This window comes from Fusarium venenatum (genome assembly GCF_020744135.1).
Source record: "Fusarium venenatum strain MPI-CAGE-CH-0201 chromosome Unknown EDB82scaffold_2, whole genome shotgun sequence".
Classification (NCBI taxonomy): Eukaryota; Fungi; Ascomycota; class Sordariomycetes; order Hypocreales; family Nectriaceae; genus Fusarium; species Fusarium venenatum.
The window spans coordinates 6,679,295-6,700,495 of NW_027072130.1; the positions used below are offsets into that span (position 1 = coordinate 6,679,295).

Below are 21,201 nucleotides of genomic sequence, written 5' to 3' on the forward strand. Positions count from 1 at the left end.
CGAGAGAGAGGTAATGCGATTGGCGAACATATCTTGACCCAATACGCGGTCAAATCATGCGATTACGTTTGAAAGCCACGTATCGGCATGCAAACTTCGAGTCAAATCATACCCCAAAAGGTCCGCCGAATATCGCAATTGGATCAAACCACAACGTCGACACAGTGAGCAAATAAAATGTATACTTCCAGCTGACAACACGGATAACGTCGTGAGATGTTGTCGCAGCGCCACTTGCACTGTGACAATGAGGGGTCTCGAGATCATCGTCAGACGTTACCCCGAATGTCTCGACATGACGTTGGTCAGCATCATTTCAGCCGTGGAGGATAGAAAGGATGACGACAATAAGAGCTGAGCTGTGAGCTTATATGAAGCGGTATTCCTGGGGACCCAAGCTGAGGAGCTTTCCCGTCGAGCAACACCAAAATCACAATACCAAAGACAATACATTGGAGAACAAATATTATGCCTGAGAGACGAGCTTCTCACCCCAAAGCACCGACTGGTCTCAATGATGAGACAGCCGAAGAGGTGCACGACATAATTCACAACGCTGAATTGGAGGAACAAAAGGTTGGTCAATAGTGGTCATGGACTAGACATGTAACTGACTGAGAATAGATGCATGGCAAGGATGCGCTGACACAGGAGGACGTTGGTGTTGACGAGGACAACCAACAAAAAGATCAGTCGGCAATGGGCAAGGTCAAGGAAACATTGAACCTAGGAAAATAAGTGTCAACTTGACGCGACACATGCTTGAGGACGGATTGTCTTTTGTAGGCCGGCGTTGATACCAGATTGTCAGAATAATTAATTGATCTTGTGTTTTACCATTAACAGGCAATGTTAAGTGTATTAAAACAGGCATTGAATGAAGCATTAGGGTATCTTGACATTAACATCGACTTCGAACCATCCACCCCCAGGGCATTGATCGCATCGCAGAATACAAAAGCTGTCTATATGCCAAAGACAAGACAAGCCGAGAACAAAACCACCAATGCCAAAACGTTGCCGCTCGGCTGCTTCACCCCCGACGCGCCATCCTCGTCTGCAGGCTTTCCGTCTGCGGCGCTAACCTTTTCTCCACTGGGATACCGAATGTTGTATACCGTCTGGCCCTTCAATTCATCTGGGACGCCCATTGTATGCGGACACTCGGCCTGGTTCGCGGCGGGGTAGTCCAATTCGCACTTCTCATCGTGACCCAGCGTACAAATGGAGTCGAGTATGTTATACAGGACGTAATTGTCGCCGACCCAAGTGCTGCTGTTGCGATCGAGGCAGCTCGTGAGGAAGTTCATGCTGTTGGCGGCGCTAAGGGGTAATTTGCTACCCTTTGTATCGATCAAGTGCTTGCATTTGGAAGCATCGACATTCTCGTATGTCATTTCGACAGGGCCGCCGGCTGTAGGCTTGTCGGTGGCGCTGTAGCCAGTGTAGAGGTAATTCCATGCATCATAGCTAACGTCGTGCGCGCCTTGGGATTGATCGATGCGGAGGAGATAGACGGAGCGGTCTTGGTAGGTCAAGGAGATGCAGATATTGTCGCAATCGATGGAATTGGGCCAATAAGCGATGCGATTCGTGTCGACTTTGCAACCGAGAACGCCTATTGACGACGAGTAACTATCGTGGGGCGTGGCCCAGACTGTGCCGCTGGTCGCGGCATATTGACTGGTGTTGTTGTTGTCGCGCGCGATGCAGAGAGGGACAAACAAAGAATGGAAGAGTAGCGATAACCTTGGCAGCATTTTGAACAATAAAGAGTGACTGGTAACTGCTCGGCTTGGCTACAAAAAGCAATGAATGACTGGAAGCATCTTGCGACACGCCACGCGACAATGGAATGAGAGAGAGTGGAGGAGGGAAATTAATTAGTTGATGAGTTATATTAGGGGTTCGCTGAAGAATCCAAGCTTGGCCCTGAGACTTGGAGAAATCAAGATTAGGCTCTACCGAGCTAAACTTGATTGGGGATGATGCTGCGAGAAACGACATGGGGTAGTTTAATGGACCTGCCAGTCATTTGAGATGTCGATCTCGGTATTTTCATCGGACAATACTCGCAGCATCTTGCGCAATTGGGATTAAATAGTGGATTAACTGTCTATATCAGACAAGGAATGAATCGATCAGTTGATCTCCATAATCAAGCTGTGTTTTGTGATAGTCATGGAGAGAGTCAGTCGTATACGCCTCCCTCAATGAGATGTGCAGTAGCATAGGTACCATGAAGTACTACCCCAAAGACAGGAGAGTTAGTTAGGAGTGCCAAATAAAACGGTCTCAATAGCCAGGCATAAGCACCAAACATCATCCAGCTCAATGATAGCATTACCTGTCGTATCTCGCATTATGATCCCCATCCGAGCCACCTCCACAGTCCGTCCACACAGACCCCCAGACCCAGATCAACGTCAGGCTTGGCAGGGCTGAGCGACGACTAAACAAATAAACGAGCAATACGGGTCTTTCTAACTGGACAACATGAGCAAATAATATCCACCAGTTACTTTTTAGTCTCGGGACATGATCCCTCGTTCAGCGTCAGCTTGTAAGAAGTCTCTACCTCAACATGCGCTGTATCATCATTCCACTGTGATGGAATGGGTATTTAAGGTGTGACAGTATCTGCTATCTTAACTCAAATCAAGTCGCTCGTCATCCAACCCATCATGACTCCCCTGTGTTCTATCATCATCTCAACCCTTTTCCTTCTACCTCCAGCCTTTGCAGGCCAATCCTGCAAAGCCTACCCCGGCACACCAGGGTGGCCCTCTCACAAAACATGGTCTCATCTCAACAGCAGTCTCAATGGGCGTCTGCTTGCACCTACACCACCTGGCGCAGTCTGTCACAAAAACTGGCCTGCATACAACAAAGACACATGTTCAAATGTCGCAGCTGCTTGGAAGAAATACGACTTCCACACTGAGAACCCAATCTCAGTGATTTATGATCAGTATCCCAACTGGACTTGTCTCCCTGATGCAGATTATCCTTGCAGCGACGCTGGATATCCTGCATATGTGATCAACGTCACCAAGGCTGAGCATGTCAAGATTGGTGTTGACTTTGGTAAATATGAATTAAAACTATCTTTTAGATGGGCATTGTTAACATCTAACAATAGCCCGAAAGCACAACATCAGACTCATCGTCAAGAATACGGGCCATGACTACATGGGTCGATCAGTCGCACCGGGCTCTCTATCACTATGGACCCATCATCTCAAAGATTTGACCTACCACAAGGGGCATTTCAAACTTTACAACTCAAAGATCACTATTGATGGCGATACTGTAACAGCCGGAGCTGGGGCGCAGATGTACGACGTTTACACCTATTTAGACAAGTATGATCGCGTTGTTATTGGCGGCGGTGGAAAATCAGTTGGTCTTGGAGGATATGTCACTGGCGGAGGCCATTCACTCCTGTCGCCGAAGTTTGGCCTTGCCGTTGACCAGGTTCTGCAGATGACGATTGTGACTCCCAGTGGGAAGATACTGACCATTAACGAGAACAATCATCAAGATCTCTTCTGGGCTATGAGAGGCGTGAGTACCGATCCACATTTAACTGCATAATACTAACAAAGCTTTAGGGCGGTGGTTCGACCTTTGGTGTTATCATCTCCATGACTCTCAAGGTCTATAAAACGCCAAAGATCTCTGCATCAGTTTGGACGGTCGGAACATCTGCCGAGGCACCTTTCAAGTACGATCTTCTCGCCTACATTATCTCCCAATTTCCATCTCTCGCGGATGCCGGTCTATCTGGATATGCATCTCTCAGCCCGCGCGTTCCCAACCCATCTCCCGGCCCAGGCGCACCAAAGGAAGTAGCTGGAGTATCAGGCATCTTTGCTGCGCAAGACGTACAAGATCCCAATTACATCCAGAAACTTTATAAGCCTATCAATGAAACCCTTCAGAAGCGTTGGCCAGGCTTGGTCCAGTTCACTGCCACGTCGGAGAGTTACTCTTCATTCTTAAAGTGGTACGACGTCTACTTTGATCAGGGTGCTGCTGGAGAAACGAATTACATCGTCTCGAGACTTTTGACCAAGGATTCCCTCGAGAAAGATGAATCCAAGCTGAGCTATGCGCTTGAACAAGGTTGTGTACCATCTGGTGGGATGATTGCCCATCTAGTTTCGGGTAAGGGAGTCCACAATGCGAAGCCCAGAGGGGAAAGTGTTGCAGCAAACCCTGGTTGGAGAGACACATACGTCCATGCCCGTAAGTCGTATTCACTCCCGTATCAACTTCCTATCTCTAACAGTGACTACTTCAGTTGCTGGACATACTTTCGAACCTCTCAACCGAACCTCTGAGACACAGGCTGTTCAGAGTTTGATTAAAACATGGGAACCATTCCGAGAGTTATCTCCCAAAGCAGGCGCTTATATCAATGAGGTATGAGACATTGCTGTCATTTGTATTTCTTCGACTAATTTTTGGTAGGCACTTCCATTTGAACCAGATTGGCAGCATGCTTTCTGGGGCAACAACTACAAGCGACTTTTATCCATCAAGAGAGCAATTGATCCGGATGATGTGTTGTGGTGCTACCCTTGCGTTGGAAGTGAAACGTGGAAGCAGAGATCCAACGGTCGTCTTTGCAAAGTGGTTTAAGGCCAGTTAGCAGTACAAACATACTGCTTCAACGCGAAATATGTTTTCTTCTTTGAGTTGAGGTATCTAGAGGAGATTTCATAAGAGATAGTGTCGATATTTTTGGTAGAATGGTTTACGTCTGGAACACTCAAGCCTTTGGCTCACAAACTGCGATCCACGGTGAAATAACACCTATAAACATTAGTCACATCCAATCCATTGGTGGAGTCCAACTTACTGCTAAAGAAGATTCTTCCGGTTTTCGCGTCATGCAAAGCTGTCGTAGCCGCCGGCAAGATTTCTCCATCCTTGTCCTCAAGTACCTTATCCACCTTCCACTCCCCGTCGACCTTCCTGACTCTCAAAACAGCGGAAGGTGGGTGTGCATTGTACGGGTCTTTGTTAGCCTTGTAGATCTCAATGCCTACAGGGAAAGCAGCGATCCAAAGATCACCGTTCTCATCGATGGAGACGTTGTCTAGTGCGTAGTTGAGCTTGATCTCGTCCACCTTTTCGAGGTCTTTGTTTGGCAGGATGTTGTAAATTGTGAGCGTGCCAGCCATCGAATCTGGAACGTAGAGGGTGCTCTCATGGATAGCAAGGCCATTGGGGAATTTGAGGTTGCTGGATACTTCTTTGCAAGGGGTGTTGGGCTTGCAGACGTTGATGTTGGCATGGCCCAGGATAGCGGACATGTGGTGACGCTGGATAGTTAGTCACTCGTTCAATATGTTAATAGTCACTAGTTGGCTTACCCAGCCCATCTTGTGAGGACCATGATCGTTCGAGACATAAAACGTCTTGTCTTCCATAACAGCAACACGATTCGGCGTAACGATACCTCCATCGGCAATAGTACGAACATGTTTCAGCTCGTTCGCTCCAGCGACAGTCGTAAAATATTCAATCGTAGTGTTGGCCCCATGAACAAACTGATCGAGATACTTTCCGCTCTCGGCATCAACCGAAGGTCGCATGTTAGTCACCAACAAGTCAATGCTCCCGTCAGAATTTTCAATGCCTGTGAAGCCAGCGACGTTGATAAGCCCATCACCAGATGTCCCGGAGAATCCTGTTGTCTTAAAAATGCGAGGCTCAAAGCTGCTGCCGACAGATGTATCAATATCCAGAGCTACAATAGAGTCTCTCTGCGAACGACCCGAGATGTTAAGCGCACCAACACTGTACTCACGTCAGTATCTACAACGAGATCTTGAGGTTTCTGATCACTTACTGTGGAAACCATGCACTTCGTGCCAGTGGATCCGAACAGGCCAGGAACAATTGCCTCGTAGATTGAGACAACCACATATCCTCGCACGCTTCCATGCGTGGATCGGCGATCTTGCGGCATGTATAAGGGAAATCACTAATTGGCTGCATGACCTTTCCAATGCCGAAAGCAAGCCATACTGCCTCTTTGAGATAAACCTGGAAGAGAACAGCAAGAATAACAACGACCGAAAGGCCAATCTTGACAAGTATGTTAACCATTTTTTATTATCATGTCATGTTGGAAAAGAAAAGGAGAAATCAGTGAGATATAAGCACAGTAGATATTTGGGCTATACTTGATCCGGTTAGAGACTTACTCAGCGAGCGGTGTGTTGCACTCGCACTCATAGTCGAGGGCTGAAGGATAATCCTACCTGTCAGTGTATGATTGAGAATGGGGACGTAGATCAAAATTATCGTACTCGTAATTATCCGACGCCCTCCATTATGCGTTCTATATAATCTCGGTCTGTCCGAGTTGCTGGACCAATGCACGAGAGCCCTTTTTCTATTAATAGACCAAGGACAACAAGTAGTACAATTCAACGTCATCTAATCAATCGCAGTATTTACGCACCCGCCCATTAGATATCGGAACACTTTTAGGCGAGAGGTCTCGAAGCCATGAGCGGAGTGACTCGATGTCCCATATCTCTCCAGCATCAGCCAGCTCACACAAGTTCTCGAAATGGCTCGCCCTCTCAATCTTGCAGGAATACTTCGAACCACAATCTGCAAGCGCCCTGATGCCATCCAAATCCATCTGGGCGTGAGTCGAAAATGGCTTCACAATATCTTCAAGTGTTTCTGGGACGCAGACGATACCATCACCAAACCTCTGTTGTCTAAAAGTAGTGAAATTTTCACCTACTTCCCTCCTCAATTTCAACATGAACTGATCTTTGACATCGCTGAGGGTGGCTTTGAACACTTCCTTGTTTTTTCGATGAAAGTCTAGCTTATCAGCCTGGCTCAAAAGAATACGCAACGGGCGTTTATCGTCGCGATTGAGCAGCGATTTGACAGCTATGCGCAGAGCACTCTCTGTTGCCTCGGATCGTGTACGTTCCATAGGAATAACGATGATTACAATAGCAAGCAGCTCTTGGTAAACGTCGGCCATATACCTGATCTGTGGTTTCTGATCATCAAAGCCAGGACTGTCAAGGAATATCGCGCCTAGCTCGCTAGAGTTATAGGATTGAATTCCCAACGTCCTGCACAGACTGCTAGATCCTGGTTTGAAGTGGTTCTTGGACGCTCCAGTTAGAACCGTCAGCATCTGGCTCTTTCCGGCTTCCGTGGAGCCCTGTACTCCGATACAGATCTTGTCCAAGAGCTGAATCCGAAGTTGCGCCACCTCCGTGACGGTAAAGAGCCATTTCGCCCAAAAGTAATCAGGGATAATAGACCATTGGTTTTCCTTAACCCCAGGATAGTTTTCGAGGCCCTTCTCAAGTTTGACTCTCCATTTTTCCAGCGTCTCTGGTGTACGTGAGGTCAGTGCATCTTCTTCCAAGTGGTTCAGCAGTGTTTTCTCAATCATGTGGCCTGGCTTAGCTGGAGGAAGCCCAAGGGCTTGGAGAGTGGCAGCCAGCACTCCTGGAAATGACAAGTCGAGATACTCGCTGTGGAGATGGAGAAGGTGGTTGATAATGCGATAACTGTAGTACATGGCACTCATACCTCCAGCCACAGCCAAGCTAGAGACAGACAAGGCGCTTAAACCAACGGTCTCCAACAAAGCTGGGGCAGAGCTCCATGAGAGATAGCTCGGCAGGATGCCCAATGCCGCTGAAGTCTTTTTGCGCCCTTCGGTCGATTTGCAGTACCACTCGTATGGCGCATCAAGCTGAGTGATTATGACCAGGTGACACAACTGGATGACTCCCATGACGTCTTGAAACTGGGAGATTGCCTGTTCCGTGCGCTTGGAAGAGTCTGTTGGCCGATGATAGAGATCGTGACTGAAGGTCTTGAGTGCGCCAACAAGGGTGGGTACATTCGCGAATTGCTGTGTCAATGTCGGCCTCTTTGCGTGCGTCCAAGCCTTGAGAGAAGCTCCAGCTTGAGTGATCGTAGAACCTTTTTGATTCTTGAACATGTTTGTAATGAGCTCCCTGAGCACACGCGGACAGTCGACAGGGACATCCCGAAGAAGCCCAGTATCAGATTCATCGATCTCCCATTGCCCAGGGACAGAAACGATGTAATCTTGATCAGTTTCAAAATCTCTAGGCCAAAGAGCTTTGAGAATTTCGAAGGCGTGCCCCATCTGTTTGACGAAAAGATGTGGGCTGGCGTCGCTGACTAGGCTGTCGATACGATCCACCACGGCCCTGACCTTCTCATCCAACTCGATAACGTCTCCGGGGGTATCGGCATTGATAGAGGCGTCTTGTGTTCTTATACTTTGCACCTTGGATGTCTGGGCCACCAGTGCACGTACCATGGCAAGTCGAATACTTTCGAATATTTCTGGCTGACTAGCCTTATCAAGACTCAGGTGCTTCACGCTACCAACTCTAACAGATGTCGATCGACTAAATATATCACGGAGCGTGATGCCTTGTTGAAGAGCGATGGATGCTTTTCCAACATGATCAAAAACTTTGTTGTCCTCAATCCTGTATTCTAGCACCACAGAAGCCTGATGTAGATGGTCAGTTGAAGGTCCCAGATTGGCATAGTGTGACACTTACTTGGCAGTGGTCTTCGGGATGTTGAATGCAGCCGATGACAGTAAGAGGAATCTCGCTTCTGCCCTTCATAAAGAATGCTTCACTAAGAAGATACTGAATGATAGCAGTATTGACATTGAACGACACGGTAAGTCGATCATTCTCGACCACGCAGGAGCAGTTCGTCACAGTGGCAGGCATCGGGAGTATCATGGATGGAAATTCTTCGGGATCAATATCGCGATGGCTCTCTGAAAGAGTCTCTTGCGGTAGTCGAGCACCAATGGATCCCTTGACGCAATGGAAGTAGTGTGACATCTTGTGGTGCTCATCCACTTCCCTTGGGCCAGGGATCTGGGGTAGATTATCGGCGCTTCGTATTTGGAGGCAGTTCTGAATACCTGGTGTTTCGGTGGCGATGGAGTACATGCAGCCAAAGTGGCAGAATTTGCCCTTCTTCTCCAGAAGAAAGTCCAGGCAGTTTTCGAAAATCGGCCAAAACATTTTAATTGTAGGTGAGATGGTCTCCAATGGTGTTTTAATGACATTCAAGTTTTGTTTAAATCTCCTTGAGGCATCATTGAGTGCAAAAGGGACGTAATCATGAGGATTGATGACGTGGTGGAAGTTCCTACTCAGGTGCATCTTCCAGGAAGTCGAAGTCCCTTGAGGCTCAGCAAAATGGCACGAGGGTGATCCAAATGTGATGACGGAAATGCCGTGTTGGCTATCTTCCCACACATTGGGAACAGATTGATGGTCGAATACGGCGAGGTAAGACGAAGCGGTTGCTAGAGCACCCCTACAACGCAGTTATCAGCATTGTCTGTATCGATGATCAAGATATACTGGCTTGAGAATTCTTACCCGAAGCTGTGGCCACAGACAACCAATTTGTACTGTCGCGTGAGCCATTCAATAAGCGGTACAAATTCCCTGCCTCTGTCGATAAGGCCTTGATAAAAGCGAGAGCCAACAGCATCTGCCGCCTGAGCCCGAACATTCAAGTTCAACTTGGGATCGTTCATGTCGCGAGTACAACTAATACCCAAGAAGACAGTTTGCAGACGGTCAGACCATGCAAGAATAGGAGGCGTTGACTTGATCTCCTTCTGCTTGCTGATCGGAGCAGTATTGTAGACTTCAGAGATCAAATTGAGTTCTTTTACAAACTTGAACTCTTCTTTTTGTTGGAGACATTCATCAATGTCTATGCCCTTTTCCTGCTCGTCACAGAGACAGCTGACTGCGGCGGCGGCACAGAAAGTGAGCTCCTTGTTGATCAATTCTTGGCCACTAAGACCGACATTCTGGTCATTGAAGTTTATGTAATCGCTGAGCAAAGTCTCTGTTTGCGCCATTTTGATGATAAGATGATGTATCAGCTTGACGGGTGGGTGTGTACAGAGCCACTGGATGTATCCCAGGTAAGGTCTTCGATAGTTGATCGAGAAAATGAGGGGGTATCTTCAGAATAAATAGACAAGACTACAAACGAGGCTGCGAGATGCGGTGCGGTGCGGTCCTGCATGGCAATTCCAGCTTGTAAGCGCCAAGGGATCGCCCAAGGTCTTCTCTAATAGGTCATGTGGCAGGTTGAAAAGCCGCAGCGTCTGTGATCGACTACATGAAACTATTGGTCTTGGGGGATTGCGTCGTCTTGCTCAAGTCTGAAACAAATAACGCTTTGCCCAAAGAGCATGAGGTTGAATGAAGCGAAGTTGACTATGTGGAAATAAATGGCACAAGCAAGGCGACTAAAAGAGTCTTTTTCTCCATATTACCGTTTGGAGAAGACGAAAATATGAGGAAACAGATGGACTTCACTGTTTGTACAGCAGGTCGGACAAGCGCCGATGGAGAAGTCTTGATCATTGGTCAGACGTAGCATGTGGCAGGCCTTTCACCTACAGAGACAGCGGTCGCATCTAATTAATACAATCATTCTGTGAATAAACAAATAAAATAAATTTAACCATATCTACAGTTCAAAAAACTATGTATGCGCTCTAGATAAAACGAGGAGGCTCTTTCCCAAGGCCCTATTAAAAAGAAGTATTGTATAACCACTCATCATCCCTTATAGGGCTGCAACGAAAGCACACACAACAACAGCGGCGACAACAGGCACGTTCCAGCCTGATGCACCGTTGATGACCACAGGGGGAGTGCCTGCGGGCTCAGAAGGTCCACCGGCTTGTGGTGTGCCTGTGGGCTTGACAACTGTCGCAACAGTGTTGCTTGAGGGGATCTGAGGGTAAACGTTTGTGGGGAGGTAGGTGTGAAGCTCCTCGAGAGGGTTGGGCTTGGGCTTGGGGGAGTCACCACTAGGCTTGGAAGAGTCACCACTAGGCTTGTGAGAATCGCCAGTAGGTCTGGGATAATCTTGGGTAGGGTGAACCTGGGTAGGCAGATCATAGCCACCAGTCTGCTTACCGGGGGCAGTGTAGCCGCCGGTAGCAGTCTCGTCGTTGTTGTCGTCATGTCCGTGACCCTTGTGGAGAGGACCACAAGTAGCACAGTAGCCAGGAACAGGAGTGGGCTTGGGAGCTTTAACGACGGGAGTGATGGTGACGGTGCGGTATCCCTTGGTGGTAGCCTCCTTGCAGCCAAAGTTGCCAGCGCCACACTGGATGGCTTCGGGGATTGTGAAGATGCCAGTGGGTTCTTCGGGCTGGGCAGCCTGTGTGTTGTGCACGATCTCGGTGATGACGTTGGTGTGGCAGGCTCCCTCTCCGGGGCAAGATGTAACGGTGTGCACATTTGTGGCAGTGACATAGGAAGTGAGGTGGACGGCGGTGGGATGGGGAGCGCCCTCGCCCTTGACTGTGGTAGGGTGAGAAGAAGAATCGTCTGAGCCTGGGCAGTAAGTCGTGAGAGAAGTGATGGTCTCTGTAGTGACTTGGCCGACAGGGCAGTTTGTGACACTGGGAGGGCATGCAGTGACGGTGTAGACCTTGCTGGTGACGACGGTGGAGGTGATGGTTGTGGAAGCAGCAGAGTCAGTGTAGCTGGGAAGCTCGTAAGACTCGCCTGAACCGTCAGTAGACTTCTTGGTGGAAGAAGTATCCTTTCCAGTGAAGGCAGTCGTGGTGTTAGAGTAGCGAGTGGTAGGGAAGTAGGCGGTAGTGGTATCAGCAGAAACTGTCTCAACAGAAGTGACGTCCCCGGTAACAGTCGAGGTGACAGCCTCAGTCTCGGACTCGGTCTCAGTCTCGGTAGCAGAAGCCGTCTCAGAAGCAGAAGTGGTAGTAGCCTCAGAATCAGAACCACACTGGCCAACCAGGTCAGGCACAGAGTCGGGACCAGTACCAATGGCAACAAGGTTGGTGCCACAGTCCTCGTTGTTAGCGATCCAGACGTTGCGGTTGTCCCAATCGTACACGACGTAAGCAGCGCGGAGGAAAGTGTCTCCAAGAACGGGGAAGTCATCGTCCTGGAAGACACCCAGAACACAGCGCTCCTCGTTGTGCCAGATGAAGTCGGCGTAAGGGACCTTGATGGTCTTGTCACCAAACTTGAAGTCGACGGAACCCTTGATATCGGCGACAGAGCAGTCAACATCGACGTAAGCGCCGCCGTTGGACTTTGCGGTAGGGAAAGCGGCGACGATCTTGTTGAAGATGGCTCCGGGCAGGGCGCTCACGGTGTACCCACTGTCGAGGAGGACAGGCTGGGGGGTTGATCCAGAGAAGGCAGAGTCGACGGAACCATCCTCTTGAACGAGGCTAATGCCATCGAGGTTGACCCAGTATCTAGAAATGTTAATTCATTGACCTTGATGTGGACACAAAAATAATTACCGGGTGAGGCCATCGGGGGAGGATGCAGCGGGGATGATGGGGAGCTTCTGGAGACGGCCAGAGTACTTGGCGGTATCAAGACCACCGAAGATAACGGCACCTCGGTCGCTGTCAATTGTGCGAATATCGAGCGACAAAGCACGGCTCTTGATGAGACCCTGCTTGACCATGCTGTCAATGACCAGAGGATAAGGCGCATCCCAACCGTTCAGGTCAGGGCCAGCACCCATGATACCAACACCAGTGAAGGAGCTATCGTATGCGACACCGAAAACCTGGTTGCGAATACTGGCAGCTGAATGTCAAGTCAGCAATAGATCCACTTCAATCGAGTGGTTTGTAGATACTCACATCCAACAACAACATGATCGTAGCCATAGTTCCAGTACGCATAGCCGGTACCGTAGACAACACCACCGGTAGTATTCAAGTCGACAAAGGTGCTACTCTCTCCAAAATGTCCAAACTGGGCGCAAAACGCAGGCTGCTGTGCCTTTTCGCACACAGGATTGACCCAAAGCTCGGCGGAACCGGTGTCGAGGTTGACGGTGACCTTTTGGCCGGGGGTTCCCAGGGTAACGTCAATGCTGTAGAAGAAGCCATTCTGCTGACTTTCTAGGGCGACTTCGTTTTGTCGCTTGGTGACGCCCTTTACGACGGGTGCGCCGGTGCTGACTTTGAGGGGGAAGCGGATGAGGCCATCTTGGGTGTTATCGTCGTTGCTAACGGGGACGTTGGCGCCGTTGAAGGCGGTTACCAATGCGGGGGCCGCAACGGCGAGGAAAAGAGTGGACAACATCTCTACAAATGCAATTGAGATATTCTAGAGATCAAATCATAGGGAATAAGGTAGATAAATAAAAAGGCAGAAAAGGGAAAAAAAGATCAAAAACTGGAAATAAGATATATTTTGTTAACCCGGCGTAGTGAGTGACCGGGATAAATGAAACAAATGGCAATACCCTCAAAAAGAATGAGGGAGAGTAAAAAGAAGGGTTGGGATGAGGGAAAAGGGAATGGCGGGACTATTAGCAGCCAGTGGTTTCTATATAAAACACTGACACTGCAGCATGCATGCATGAGCAGGGGGGTGGTCACACAGCTTGGTTAGCACAAGTCCACTTGGTAACACTCGCTAAAGCATCGTGATTTCTCACTTGTTCCTGAAGCTAGACTCAATATAGACGGTACGGAGTCTGAGCGGCCAGTGTCAAGTGTCAATGGTTCATGTCAATGGGAAATAAATCTAAAGAGAATGGCGGATATGTCTCAAACATGGACACTCCATAAACAATGCCATTTCTCAGTCAAATATACTTGTGAACCCCCTTTCGACAAACTCTGCTGTGCTATACGGGAGACGGTAGTGAATACGAGGCTCCCTCATGCATGACAGGTTGTCACTCTTATTAGCTCTTAAACCCTCATTAGGGGCCGGGTCAGATGTCAGCAATTAATTGACTTGACCCTTTCAGCTTACGTAGATCGCAACCAACTTGCTTTGTTTTAGCGCCCAACCCTCTTCTCCCCACTCCTCGGTTTTTCCTCAAACGTCAATTCGCGACACGAGCACAAGCACGAGCACGTAGCAGGTTGAACAAAAATATGGGGTTTGTTGTATTTTTATTCCCAGATCTGATCTTCAAAGCTGAGAAGGAGAGGGATGTCTAACAAGGGTAGACCCAGACATGATTTGCACATTTACAGATGTTACATCCATCTGTAGTGCAACAAGGGTAATCAACCTCCTTTCAATCAATTAATTGATCAACCTCCTTCACTGCACCCGAGACATTGATTATCTCCTCGGCTCCCGGTTCTTGTTTTTTTTTTTAAAAATCGGATGAGATGAGATGAGATCAGGTGAGGCGAGCGAGATATTCATTGTTTAATCTCGGTCGATCACTTTCTCTGCTGCAATTAACCGCTTGGTCCATGTGTGCTAAGTGTCTGAAACATCAGCAAGGCGCTGCGCAACCTGTCGTCCTTTGCCAGCCTACCTTAGTACACAGTGTTGTCGCCAGCAGCACTCTGGTGTGCGACAAGTGTGTCTAGAGACTCGTCATTTCGCATTTACACATGGCGTCTGTACCAATTGTTCTCATCACGATGCGGCTTGCAGATATGTCCAATTGACAGATCCAAATTGTTACCAAAGTTTAACGGTCGGTGGCGGGTGCATTAGTTCTGGTGGTACAGCCATCTTAGAGAATGAATAAAGTCGAGCCAACCACCTCAATACCTCTCATTGTGTTACAATCGAAGACGAACTGCTCCTCTGAGAGACGATCTTGGGGGCGTAAAGGTTGTCTGAGAATGGATTGGAGAGCCGATCGTGGGGTTGTGGTTGTGCGATTGAGCCATGACGCAGTTGAAGGTTTGGTGATCAAGCCAACGAACAATACCAGCAACCGTGTGTCAGCTCATCGAGTCTAGAATGTAGATGTTTTTTTCTCCATATAGAGTTCTTGAAAGTGATACGTCCAATTCCTTGCCATCCAGTCGCGTAGCCGTGGAACTCTTGGGTTCCCAGCCCATGCCCAAGTTCACCGACGCCTTCACTCCTACCCTAAACCACAACGACAACATGTTTCTGCCGTTGCTATAGCTAATACGTTGCCAATTGTACGAGCGCAAAGTAAATGGTCGTGTCTCATCGATCGAAAACTTGTAGATAGAATCGATGGCTAACCTAGAAATGTGCTGGATGAAGATAAAGTTTCGCGTTATGCTATTTGGACTCCTTGATCCACGCTGATGACTATAGTGTTTGTCGAATAATTGTGTCCTTCAATGTATCAAGCAAGTGTTCTTAATGTCATTCTTGGAGTAGGAAAAGGCTTGATTTAGGATGACCTTTCTTCTCTCCAAATCTACTTGTGTTAATGTCTATGAATGCCCCATTAAGCGTTTGGTGATCTACTCTCCGTTCGTAATCTTGAATATTCAAGCTTTCAAAACTGCAGCTGAGGCTCAATATCCACCGGAGCTTCCTCCAATGGCCCCACTTTTGACGCTGGCCAGCTTTTCTGACCTGACGTAACAAACCATCTTGAATTGTAATTTCTCAATTATAACACAACAAATCATTACAGGCCAGTCTCCAATCATCTACAATGGACGGCCTAGACGAGTTCGAAAAGACTCTAGCTGCTGAGAAAGCAGAGAGGGAACGCGCAGAGCGACACGAAGACGAAAAGCGTCATCGCAAACACAGACATCATCATCGACACGATTCAGAACGAGACGGAGAACGCGATAAAGATAGACATCGACACCGACATCACCGAAGACACGACGACGACGACGATGAAGGACACAGAAGTAAGAGATCGCGACACTCACGCGACGACGACGACGACGATGGTCACCGATCGCGACACAAACATGGCGATGACCGATATCGCAAAACGAGGGACGCAAAAGAGGATCTTCCCATCCCTGACGAAGAGAAGCCTCAGAGCCGAGACACCGTTGATAGGTCCAAGTCTGCCCAGAGAGATGCTTGGATGACCGCCCCTTCATCTATCGAAGTCGATTATATCCACCGTCCAGACAAGAACAAGTCGCCGTCTCCAAAACCAGAGCCGAAGCGTGTCGTGTCCAAGCGCGAGATCAATAATCACATCCAAGACATTAATGAGGGAAAATCTCTTGATGAGCTCGACATTCCATCACAACCAACCGTCGACTACACCTTTGGTGACGCTGGTTCTTCCTGGCGCATGACAAAGCTCAAAGCCGTGTACACCGCAGCCGAGGAAAGCGGCCGGTCAGTCGAAGAGGTCGCTCTCGAACGCTTTGGCGACTTGCGCCCCTTTGACGAAGCTCGCGAAGAAAAAGAAGAGATGGAACGTCGAAGAATCTACGGCAAAGACTATAAAGGCCACGAGAAGCCAACCGGCGATCTATACCGCGAGAGGATCAAGAGCCAGCACAAAGACTCACCACCTCCCGAACCCGAACAAGGCACTATCGTTCCAGACGCACACCCCCAAACAACAACCATTCCAGCAATGGACCAAACCGCTCTCAATCGTCTCCGCGCGCAGATGATGAAAGCCAAACTCCGCCGCGCCCCCAATGCTGCTCAGCTCGAGGAGGAATACAACAAGGCAGCAGCCATGTTCTCTGCCGCCCAATCGGATCCTGAAGCTGTAGTCCTCGGCGTCATGGACAACCGTCAACTCGCCGGCAGGAGAAACGAAGCCAAGGTCATAACCAACAAACGTGGCCGCGAGCGAGGCAATGTCGAGGAGAATACAGAGATGACGATCGACGATATGGTCCGTGAAGAACGCCGTACAAAGGGCCAAGCAGGCGGCGAAGGTCTCCGTCTGGCGGAGCGCATCGCGAAAGATGGCAAATTCGATAATGGGCTGGATTACATGGACGAGAATGCCGAGAAACTCGCAAAGCGCATCCATAAGTCCGACATCAACCTTAAAAATATGGCCGTCTCCGAATTCCAGAAGATGTCCCGCGCGCTGGACAATTGTCCACTGTGCCACCACGAAGACAAGAACCAGCCACCTCTTGCACCCGTTATCGCCCTCGGCACGCGCGCGTTCCTCACGATCGCTACAGAACCTGAGATTTCGTCTGGAGGTGCAGTCATTGCACCTCTTGCGCATCGGTCGAACTTGTTAGAATGTGACGACGACGAGTGGGAAGAGATTCGCAACTTCATGAAGAGCTTGACGCGCATGTACCATGAGCAAGGTCGTGAAGTCGTCTTCTACGAAAACGCCGCGCAGCCTCATCGTCGCATGCACGCCGCCATGGTCGCCGTTCCCATCCCTTATGAAGAAGGTGCCATGGCTCCCGCGTACTTCAAGGAAGCTTTCCTCTCAGCTGATGAGGAATGGAGTCAGCATCGCAAGATCATTGATACAGGTGCCAAAGCGCGCGACGGCATGGGACGCTCAGCGTTTAGACGCAGCATTGCCAAGGAGATGCCCTATTTCCACGTCTGGTTCACGTTGGATGGAGGCTTGGGGCACATCGTTGAAGATGCGGGGCGATGGCCCAAGGGTGACCTTTTTGCGCGAGAAGTTCTAGGTGGTATTGTCGATACAGAGCCGCATATTATCAAGAAGCAAGGGAAGTGGATGAGAGGCGATCCAAGAGTAGAGGGCTTCAAGAAGGGGTGGAGGAAGTTTGACTGGACGAGGATGTTGGCTGAGGGATAGTCATGCACAGCAGGAACTGAAGGTGTAAATGTGGTGGTATCATTATCAAGTTGTCATTATAGCGTCTCCGCCATGATATGTATAAGACATTACCAGGACATGGCGTCCTCAAGATTAATGTATCTAAGAAAATACAGAGATAACACCCCCGCCCTGGTCCGGTATCCAAAACAGAGCAAAGAAGTCATCTCTGGGGTATCAAAATGACATTATCCAAATCACAAAAGAAAAGTTCCCTCATCGCACGAGAGTCCCTCGCCGACCCCTCTCACGATCTTTCCTCCCCTCGGTCCCTGTGACCTTCATCCAATCCTCCCATTCTTTACTCATCTCCATGAGCACCGAGCCCATGACACTCGCGCTAGCCATGAGTCCATGACCTTCACCCTCGAGGACTCTAACTTCGCAGCGACGCATAGTCTTGCCAAGCCATTTAACATTGTCAACGGGGACGCGAGTGTCTCTGCTGCCATGGTGAATGACAACTGGTCTTGTAATATCGACGTATCGGAAACCGATGGTGTGTCGTCGTTCGAGACAGACCAAAAGGTCCACAGCAGGATTTGCTCCTGTTGTCGCGAGTTCCCAAATAGCGTGGGTAAGTCGCAGGTCGTAGTTCATCTGACGTTCCTTATCCGCCATGGCGTCAGTCGCCGCAGCGATGACATCTGATTCACCTCTTGTGCCTTGTGGAATACTCATCCTATCCATATTATCTGATGCAGCGGGATGGTCGAACTCTGTATCACCATGCCCATTTGTAGTAGCCTTGTTATATAAATTCTCCTTATCGATACTTGGTGTGACATTCCGTGAGCTCCCCGTGCTTTCGCGGCCGTTCTTTTTCTTTCCTCGTCGTGGTGTCTTTGGCAACGAGCTTGTGATGGAGCTGCTTGTTGCCGTCATGAAACTGCTATTGGCAGCTTTGAGGATGGGCGTGGGAAGAGCTCGAAGGATACGTTGGGCAGTCGGGATGGCGTTGGTTGGGGGCAGAGCCTGTGAAGTACCGAAGACGTTCATTTGGGATGGAGGAATCCACGGCGCAAGGAGGTGTATCCTGCCTCGAATATGTTGAGGCATTCGGAGTGCCGTGGCCAAGGCGTAAATGGCGCCAGCTGAGTGAGCGAGAATCGAGAACTTGGTGATTTTAAGCGTTTGACAGATAGCGTAGACATCATCTATCATAATTAGCACATCATTGTGACACGTAAAGACATCGACTTACCAGGCCAGCTAAGCGGCGTCGCAGTTCCATCTGAGTAAGCTTCGCTATCACCAACACCTGGTCGATCCGGAGTGATGAGCCGCAACTTCAATGTCAATGCTAGCTCGTCGTAAAAGGCAGTAATGTATCTCGTCAAGCCCATTCCGACACAACAAAAGACCGCAGAACCCTCAGAATCACCCACTTCGGAGAAAGAGATGACGCGACCCGTCTGGGGATGTCGAATCTTTTGCGACAGCCGTGGCGAGCATAAATATGAGTCAACGGCGCCATCGACAGAGTCGGCGGATTGAGGTCGATCGTGGTGGTTGTTGCGCGACTGGTTCTGAACTGGCGGCTGAGGACTAGAGGAGCGAATTCGGTCTTCAGATTTGAGGTGTAGAGGCTCAGATAAGCGCTTGAGACGTGAACTGCTACGCTTTATCTTGACCCCTTCCACTGGCGCTGGACTTGGCTGCCCAGATCGTCTCCGATCATTGCGGTCGTTACTTTGATCTCGCTTTCTGTTCTGAGCAACAGCAGGGAAGGGTGCGCCTTCGTCTTCTTCATCGCTTAAGCCGTCGTCGTCTCGACTGATGTCAAGGAAGCTCCTACCAGCCACACTAGTGGTCTTGGAAGGGGAAGCTTCCTTGAGACCATAGACGGGCGATCTTGTGGACGACCTCGATTGATGTGTATTATGCGACGGTCTCTTTCTATCCGTCTCCCGTTCTCGAGGTCGCATATGTTCATCTCCTTCTGGTATAACATCAGTAACTGCACCTTCCTGCCTTGACCTCCTCCCACTTGATCGCAAGGGCTGGGTGGTCTTTGCCAGACTTGAACCCCGCGCCGGGATAGCGCAAGGCCCATCCATTGGACGCTCGATTGGAAGATCGTACTGAGACTCTTCCCGAATGGCTGTTTCGGCGAAAAAGGGATCGTTGCGACCGTCGCTGTGAACACTCTCTCCAGCAAATGCACCTGATGACGAAGCTGATACTCCACCAGATGCTCGTTTTCGCTCTGCCTCCTTCTCGCGTAGGCGTTCCCTCGAGCTCATGTACATAAGGCCCTTTGCACTTCTCGATGTTTTCTTGCCCCAACTGTCGTGCGACTGTTTGTGATTCAATTCGGGTGTCACCACACCGGAGCGTCGTTCGATTGAAAGGCCGCCTATACTTTGCGTATCATCGTTCTTAGAGGCTTGGGAGGATCCTTTGGACGAAGGTCGGGATGTACTATTCCGGATAAACGATCGCAGGCCACCTTCACGGCTCGGGCTTCGAGGACTCTTGGGGCTCTTTGTAGCGGTTAGCGCAGAGTATCCGCTGGGAGGTTTCGAGGTGCGAATAACGGGAGGTAGAGCGGCAAGTTCGTCGAGGGAGACGGGATCCTGTCGTAAGTCGTCGAGGCTCGGTTGGTGGAAAGCTCCGTAATCGACGCCAAAGCTACCCTGACTGTAACCACCTGGACTCGCTGGCAAAGAAAGACTATGAGGAGATGCCTCGAAGTGGGAGGTCGCGGGCGCGGAGATGACGCTCAGACTGGTGATCAAGTTTGAGATAACCTCGGGACTGGCGGGAGGGACATTTGAGGAGCGCTTTGACGAGGGGCCTTGTAGCGAACGACGTCGAGAATGACTGTATCCATGAGAGTGATGGCCGTGGGCACGATGAGGGATAGGGGGGACATCAGCCGAGTCAAAATTCATGGCTGGGGCCTCTGCGTGCCACCGACTTGGGTGATTTAAAGTAGCGTAGTAGGGCGTTGAGTCAGTTGTGAATTTGAGAAGTGGATGTCAAGGGATGCTAGATATCCCAAAGGGCTTCTTTGTGTGTTTCACAGAAACCGGACGGCGATGCGTGTCTCGCGCAAACAATGGGGTGGCACGCGCCTACCCTCTGATTAAAGGGATGAAATGGTGTGAAAGTCTCGGATTAAAGGCAAACGTCGTGGGATATTAGTTTGTTGGCGGGAAATGGTGATGGTGGATCGGTCCAGAGGCGTGTAATAACTAGGGTCGTAGTAGATAGGATATGGAGCTAAGTGGGTTCGTCGCGCGTAGAAGAAAATATGGAAGAAAGGAATGGAAAGAAGAAAATGAAAAGGAAGAGACAAAGGAAGGGTCAAGGATTGAAGCGGTAAAGGTCAAAGGCAAGGCAAGGCAAGGGAATTATTTCGAATGGCGCGCAAATGTGGTTGACGAGGAGAAGCGAGAGGATGGGAAGGAAGAGAGAGAGGGCGAGAAAGAATTATTGGACGAGGCTAGTAGAGAGAAAGTGGGCCAATCAATTTATCTATCAATGAATAGCAAGGTCGCAAGTTTGTTATTGAGGCCCAAAGTGTATTATTACTTTTTTCATCATAAATACGACAGACAGAGATGAGTATAGAGTAGTACTGAGCGATTGAGA

The 21,201-nt window shown here is 49.4% G+C and overlaps 8 protein-coding genes across 8 annotated transcripts; 3 read left to right on the forward strand and 5 right to left on the reverse strand.

Annotated features, from left to right (window-relative positions):
- The first annotated feature begins 138 nt into the window (after nucleotides 1-138).
- Nucleotides 139-798, forward strand: EDB82DRAFT_179392 (uncharacterized protein). The gene is made up of 2 exons (XM_025735595.2): nucleotides 139-576; nucleotides 625-798. The coding sequence occupies exons 1-2, from the start codon at nucleotides 469-471 to the stop codon at nucleotides 736-738; spliced, it is 222 nt and encodes a 73-aa protein (XP_025586287.1). The 5' UTR covers nucleotides 139-468; the 3' UTR covers nucleotides 739-798.
- Nucleotides 799-840: 42 nt separating this feature from the next.
- Nucleotides 841-1,906, reverse strand: EDB82DRAFT_500328 (uncharacterized protein). The gene has a single exon (XM_025735596.2). It carries the CDS (start codon nucleotides 1,758-1,760, stop codon nucleotides 966-968), a length of 795 nt encoding a protein of 264 aa, XP_025586288.1. The 5' UTR covers nucleotides 1,761-1,906; the 3' UTR covers nucleotides 841-965.
- A 778-nt stretch (nucleotides 1,907-2,684) lies between these two features.
- Nucleotides 2,685-4,647, forward strand: EDB82DRAFT_567061 (uncharacterized protein; the record flags this gene model as incomplete). The annotated part of the gene is made up of 5 exons (XM_025735600.1): nucleotides 2,685-3,087; nucleotides 3,143-3,567; nucleotides 3,615-4,251; nucleotides 4,307-4,428; nucleotides 4,477-4,647. 5 exons carry the CDS (start codon nucleotides 2,685-2,687, stop codon nucleotides 4,645-4,647), a joined length of 1,758 nt encoding a protein of 585 aa, XP_025586289.1.
- Nucleotides 4,536-6,142, reverse strand: EDB82DRAFT_179429 (uncharacterized protein). The gene is made up of 6 exons (XM_065607140.1): nucleotides 5,864-6,142; nucleotides 5,807-5,811; nucleotides 5,385-5,733; nucleotides 4,868-5,333; nucleotides 4,767-4,821; nucleotides 4,536-4,713 (listed from the first exon to the last, which is right to left on the reverse strand). Exons 1-5 carry the CDS (start codon nucleotides 5,981-5,983, stop codon nucleotides 4,778-4,780), a joined length of 984 nt encoding a protein of 327 aa, XP_065464934.1. The 5' UTR covers nucleotides 5,984-6,142; the 3' UTR covers nucleotides 4,536-4,713; nucleotides 4,767-4,777.
- Nucleotides 6,143-6,328: 186 nt separating this feature from the next.
- Nucleotides 6,329-10,047, reverse strand: EDB82DRAFT_500336 (uncharacterized protein). The gene is made up of 3 exons (XM_025735602.2): nucleotides 9,453-10,047; nucleotides 8,607-9,387; nucleotides 6,329-8,554 (listed from the first exon to the last, which is right to left on the reverse strand). Exons 1-3 carry the CDS (start codon nucleotides 9,944-9,946, stop codon nucleotides 6,461-6,463), a joined length of 3,369 nt encoding a protein of 1,122 aa, XP_025586291.1. The 5' UTR covers nucleotides 9,947-10,047; the 3' UTR covers nucleotides 6,329-6,460.
- Nucleotides 10,048-10,529: 482 nt separating this feature from the next.
- EDB82DRAFT_500337 (aspartic peptidase domain-containing protein) lies at nucleotides 10,530-13,394 on the reverse strand. Its single transcript, XM_065608623.1, has 3 exons — nucleotides 12,740-13,394; nucleotides 12,389-12,683; nucleotides 10,530-12,340 (listed from the first exon to the last, which is right to left on the reverse strand). The coding sequence occupies exons 1-3, from the start codon at nucleotides 13,185-13,187 to the stop codon at nucleotides 10,666-10,668; spliced, it is 2,418 nt and encodes an 805-aa protein (XP_065464935.1). The 5' UTR covers nucleotides 13,188-13,394; the 3' UTR covers nucleotides 10,530-10,665.
- Nucleotides 13,395-15,411: 2,017 nt separating this feature from the next.
- On the forward strand, nucleotides 15,412-17,699 carry EDB82DRAFT_179500 (CwfJ C-terminus 1-domain-containing protein-like protein). Its single transcript, XM_025735604.2, has one exon. It carries the CDS (start codon nucleotides 15,505-15,507, stop codon nucleotides 17,578-17,580), a length of 2,076 nt encoding a protein of 691 aa, XP_025586293.1. The 5' UTR covers nucleotides 15,412-15,504; the 3' UTR covers nucleotides 17,581-17,699.
- Nucleotides 17,699-20,660, reverse strand: EDB82DRAFT_179504 (uncharacterized protein). The gene is made up of 2 exons (XM_025735605.2): nucleotides 18,806-20,660; nucleotides 17,699-18,758 (listed from the first exon to the last, which is right to left on the reverse strand). Exons 1-2 carry the CDS (start codon nucleotides 20,496-20,498, stop codon nucleotides 17,818-17,820), a joined length of 2,634 nt encoding a protein of 877 aa, XP_025586294.1. The 5' UTR covers nucleotides 20,499-20,660; the 3' UTR covers nucleotides 17,699-17,817.
- Between the last annotated feature and the right edge of the window lie 541 nt (nucleotides 20,661-21,201).

Coding starts and splice junctions, on each gene's coding strand:
- EDB82DRAFT_179392 (XM_025735595.2), top strand. CDS start 469: ATGCCTGAGAGACGAGCTTCTCACCCCAAAGCACCGACTGGTCTCAAT. Junction 577..624: donor CTGAATTGGAGGAACAAAAG/GTTGGTCAATAG, acceptor GACTGAGAATAG/ATGCATGGCAAGGATGCGCT.
- EDB82DRAFT_500328 (XM_025735596.2), bottom strand. CDS start 1,760: ATGCTGCCAAGGTTATCGCTACTCTTCCATTCTTTGTTTGTCCCTCTC.
- EDB82DRAFT_179429 (XM_065607140.1), bottom strand. CDS start 5,983: ATGCCGCAAGATCGCCGATCCACGCATGGAAGCGTGCGAGGATATGTG. Junction 5,334..5,384: donor GTCCTCACAAGATGGGCTGG/GTAAGCCAACTA, acceptor CTAACTATCCAG/CGTCACCACATGTCCGCTAT. Junction 4,822..4,867: donor CGGAAGAATCTTCTTTAGCA/GTAAGTTGGACT, acceptor TAATGTTTATAG/GTGTTATTTCACCGTGGATC.
- EDB82DRAFT_500336 (XM_025735602.2), bottom strand. CDS start 9,946: ATGGCGCAAACAGAGACTTTGCTCAGCGATTACATAAACTTCAATGAC. Junction 9,388..9,452: donor GTCTGTGGCCACAGCTTCGG/GTAAGAATTCTC, acceptor ACTGCGTTGTAG/GGGTGCTCTAGCAACCGCTT. Junction 8,555..8,606: donor ATCCCGAAGACCACTGCCAA/GTAAGTGTCACA, acceptor CATCTACATCAG/GCTTCTGTGGTGCTAGAATA.
- EDB82DRAFT_500337 (XM_065608623.1), bottom strand. CDS start 13,187: ATGTTGTCCACTCTTTTCCTCGCCGTTGCGGCCCCCGCATTGGTAACC. Junction 12,684..12,739: donor CGATCATGTTGTTGTTGGAT/GTGAGTATCTAC, acceptor CTTGACATTCAG/CTGCCAGTATTCGCAACCAG. Junction 12,341..12,388: donor TCCCCCGATGGCCTCACCCG/GTAATTATTTTT, acceptor TAACATTTCTAG/ATACTGGGTCAACCTCGATG.
- EDB82DRAFT_179500 (XM_025735604.2), top strand. CDS start 15,505: ATGGACGGCCTAGACGAGTTCGAAAAGACTCTAGCTGCTGAGAAAGCA.
- EDB82DRAFT_179504 (XM_025735605.2), bottom strand. CDS start 20,498: ATGAATTTTGACTCGGCTGATGTCCCCCCTATCCCTCATCGTGCCCAC. Junction 18,759..18,805: donor GACGCCGCTTAGCTGGCCTG/GTAAGTCGATGT, acceptor TAATTATGATAG/ATGATGTCTACGCTATCTGT.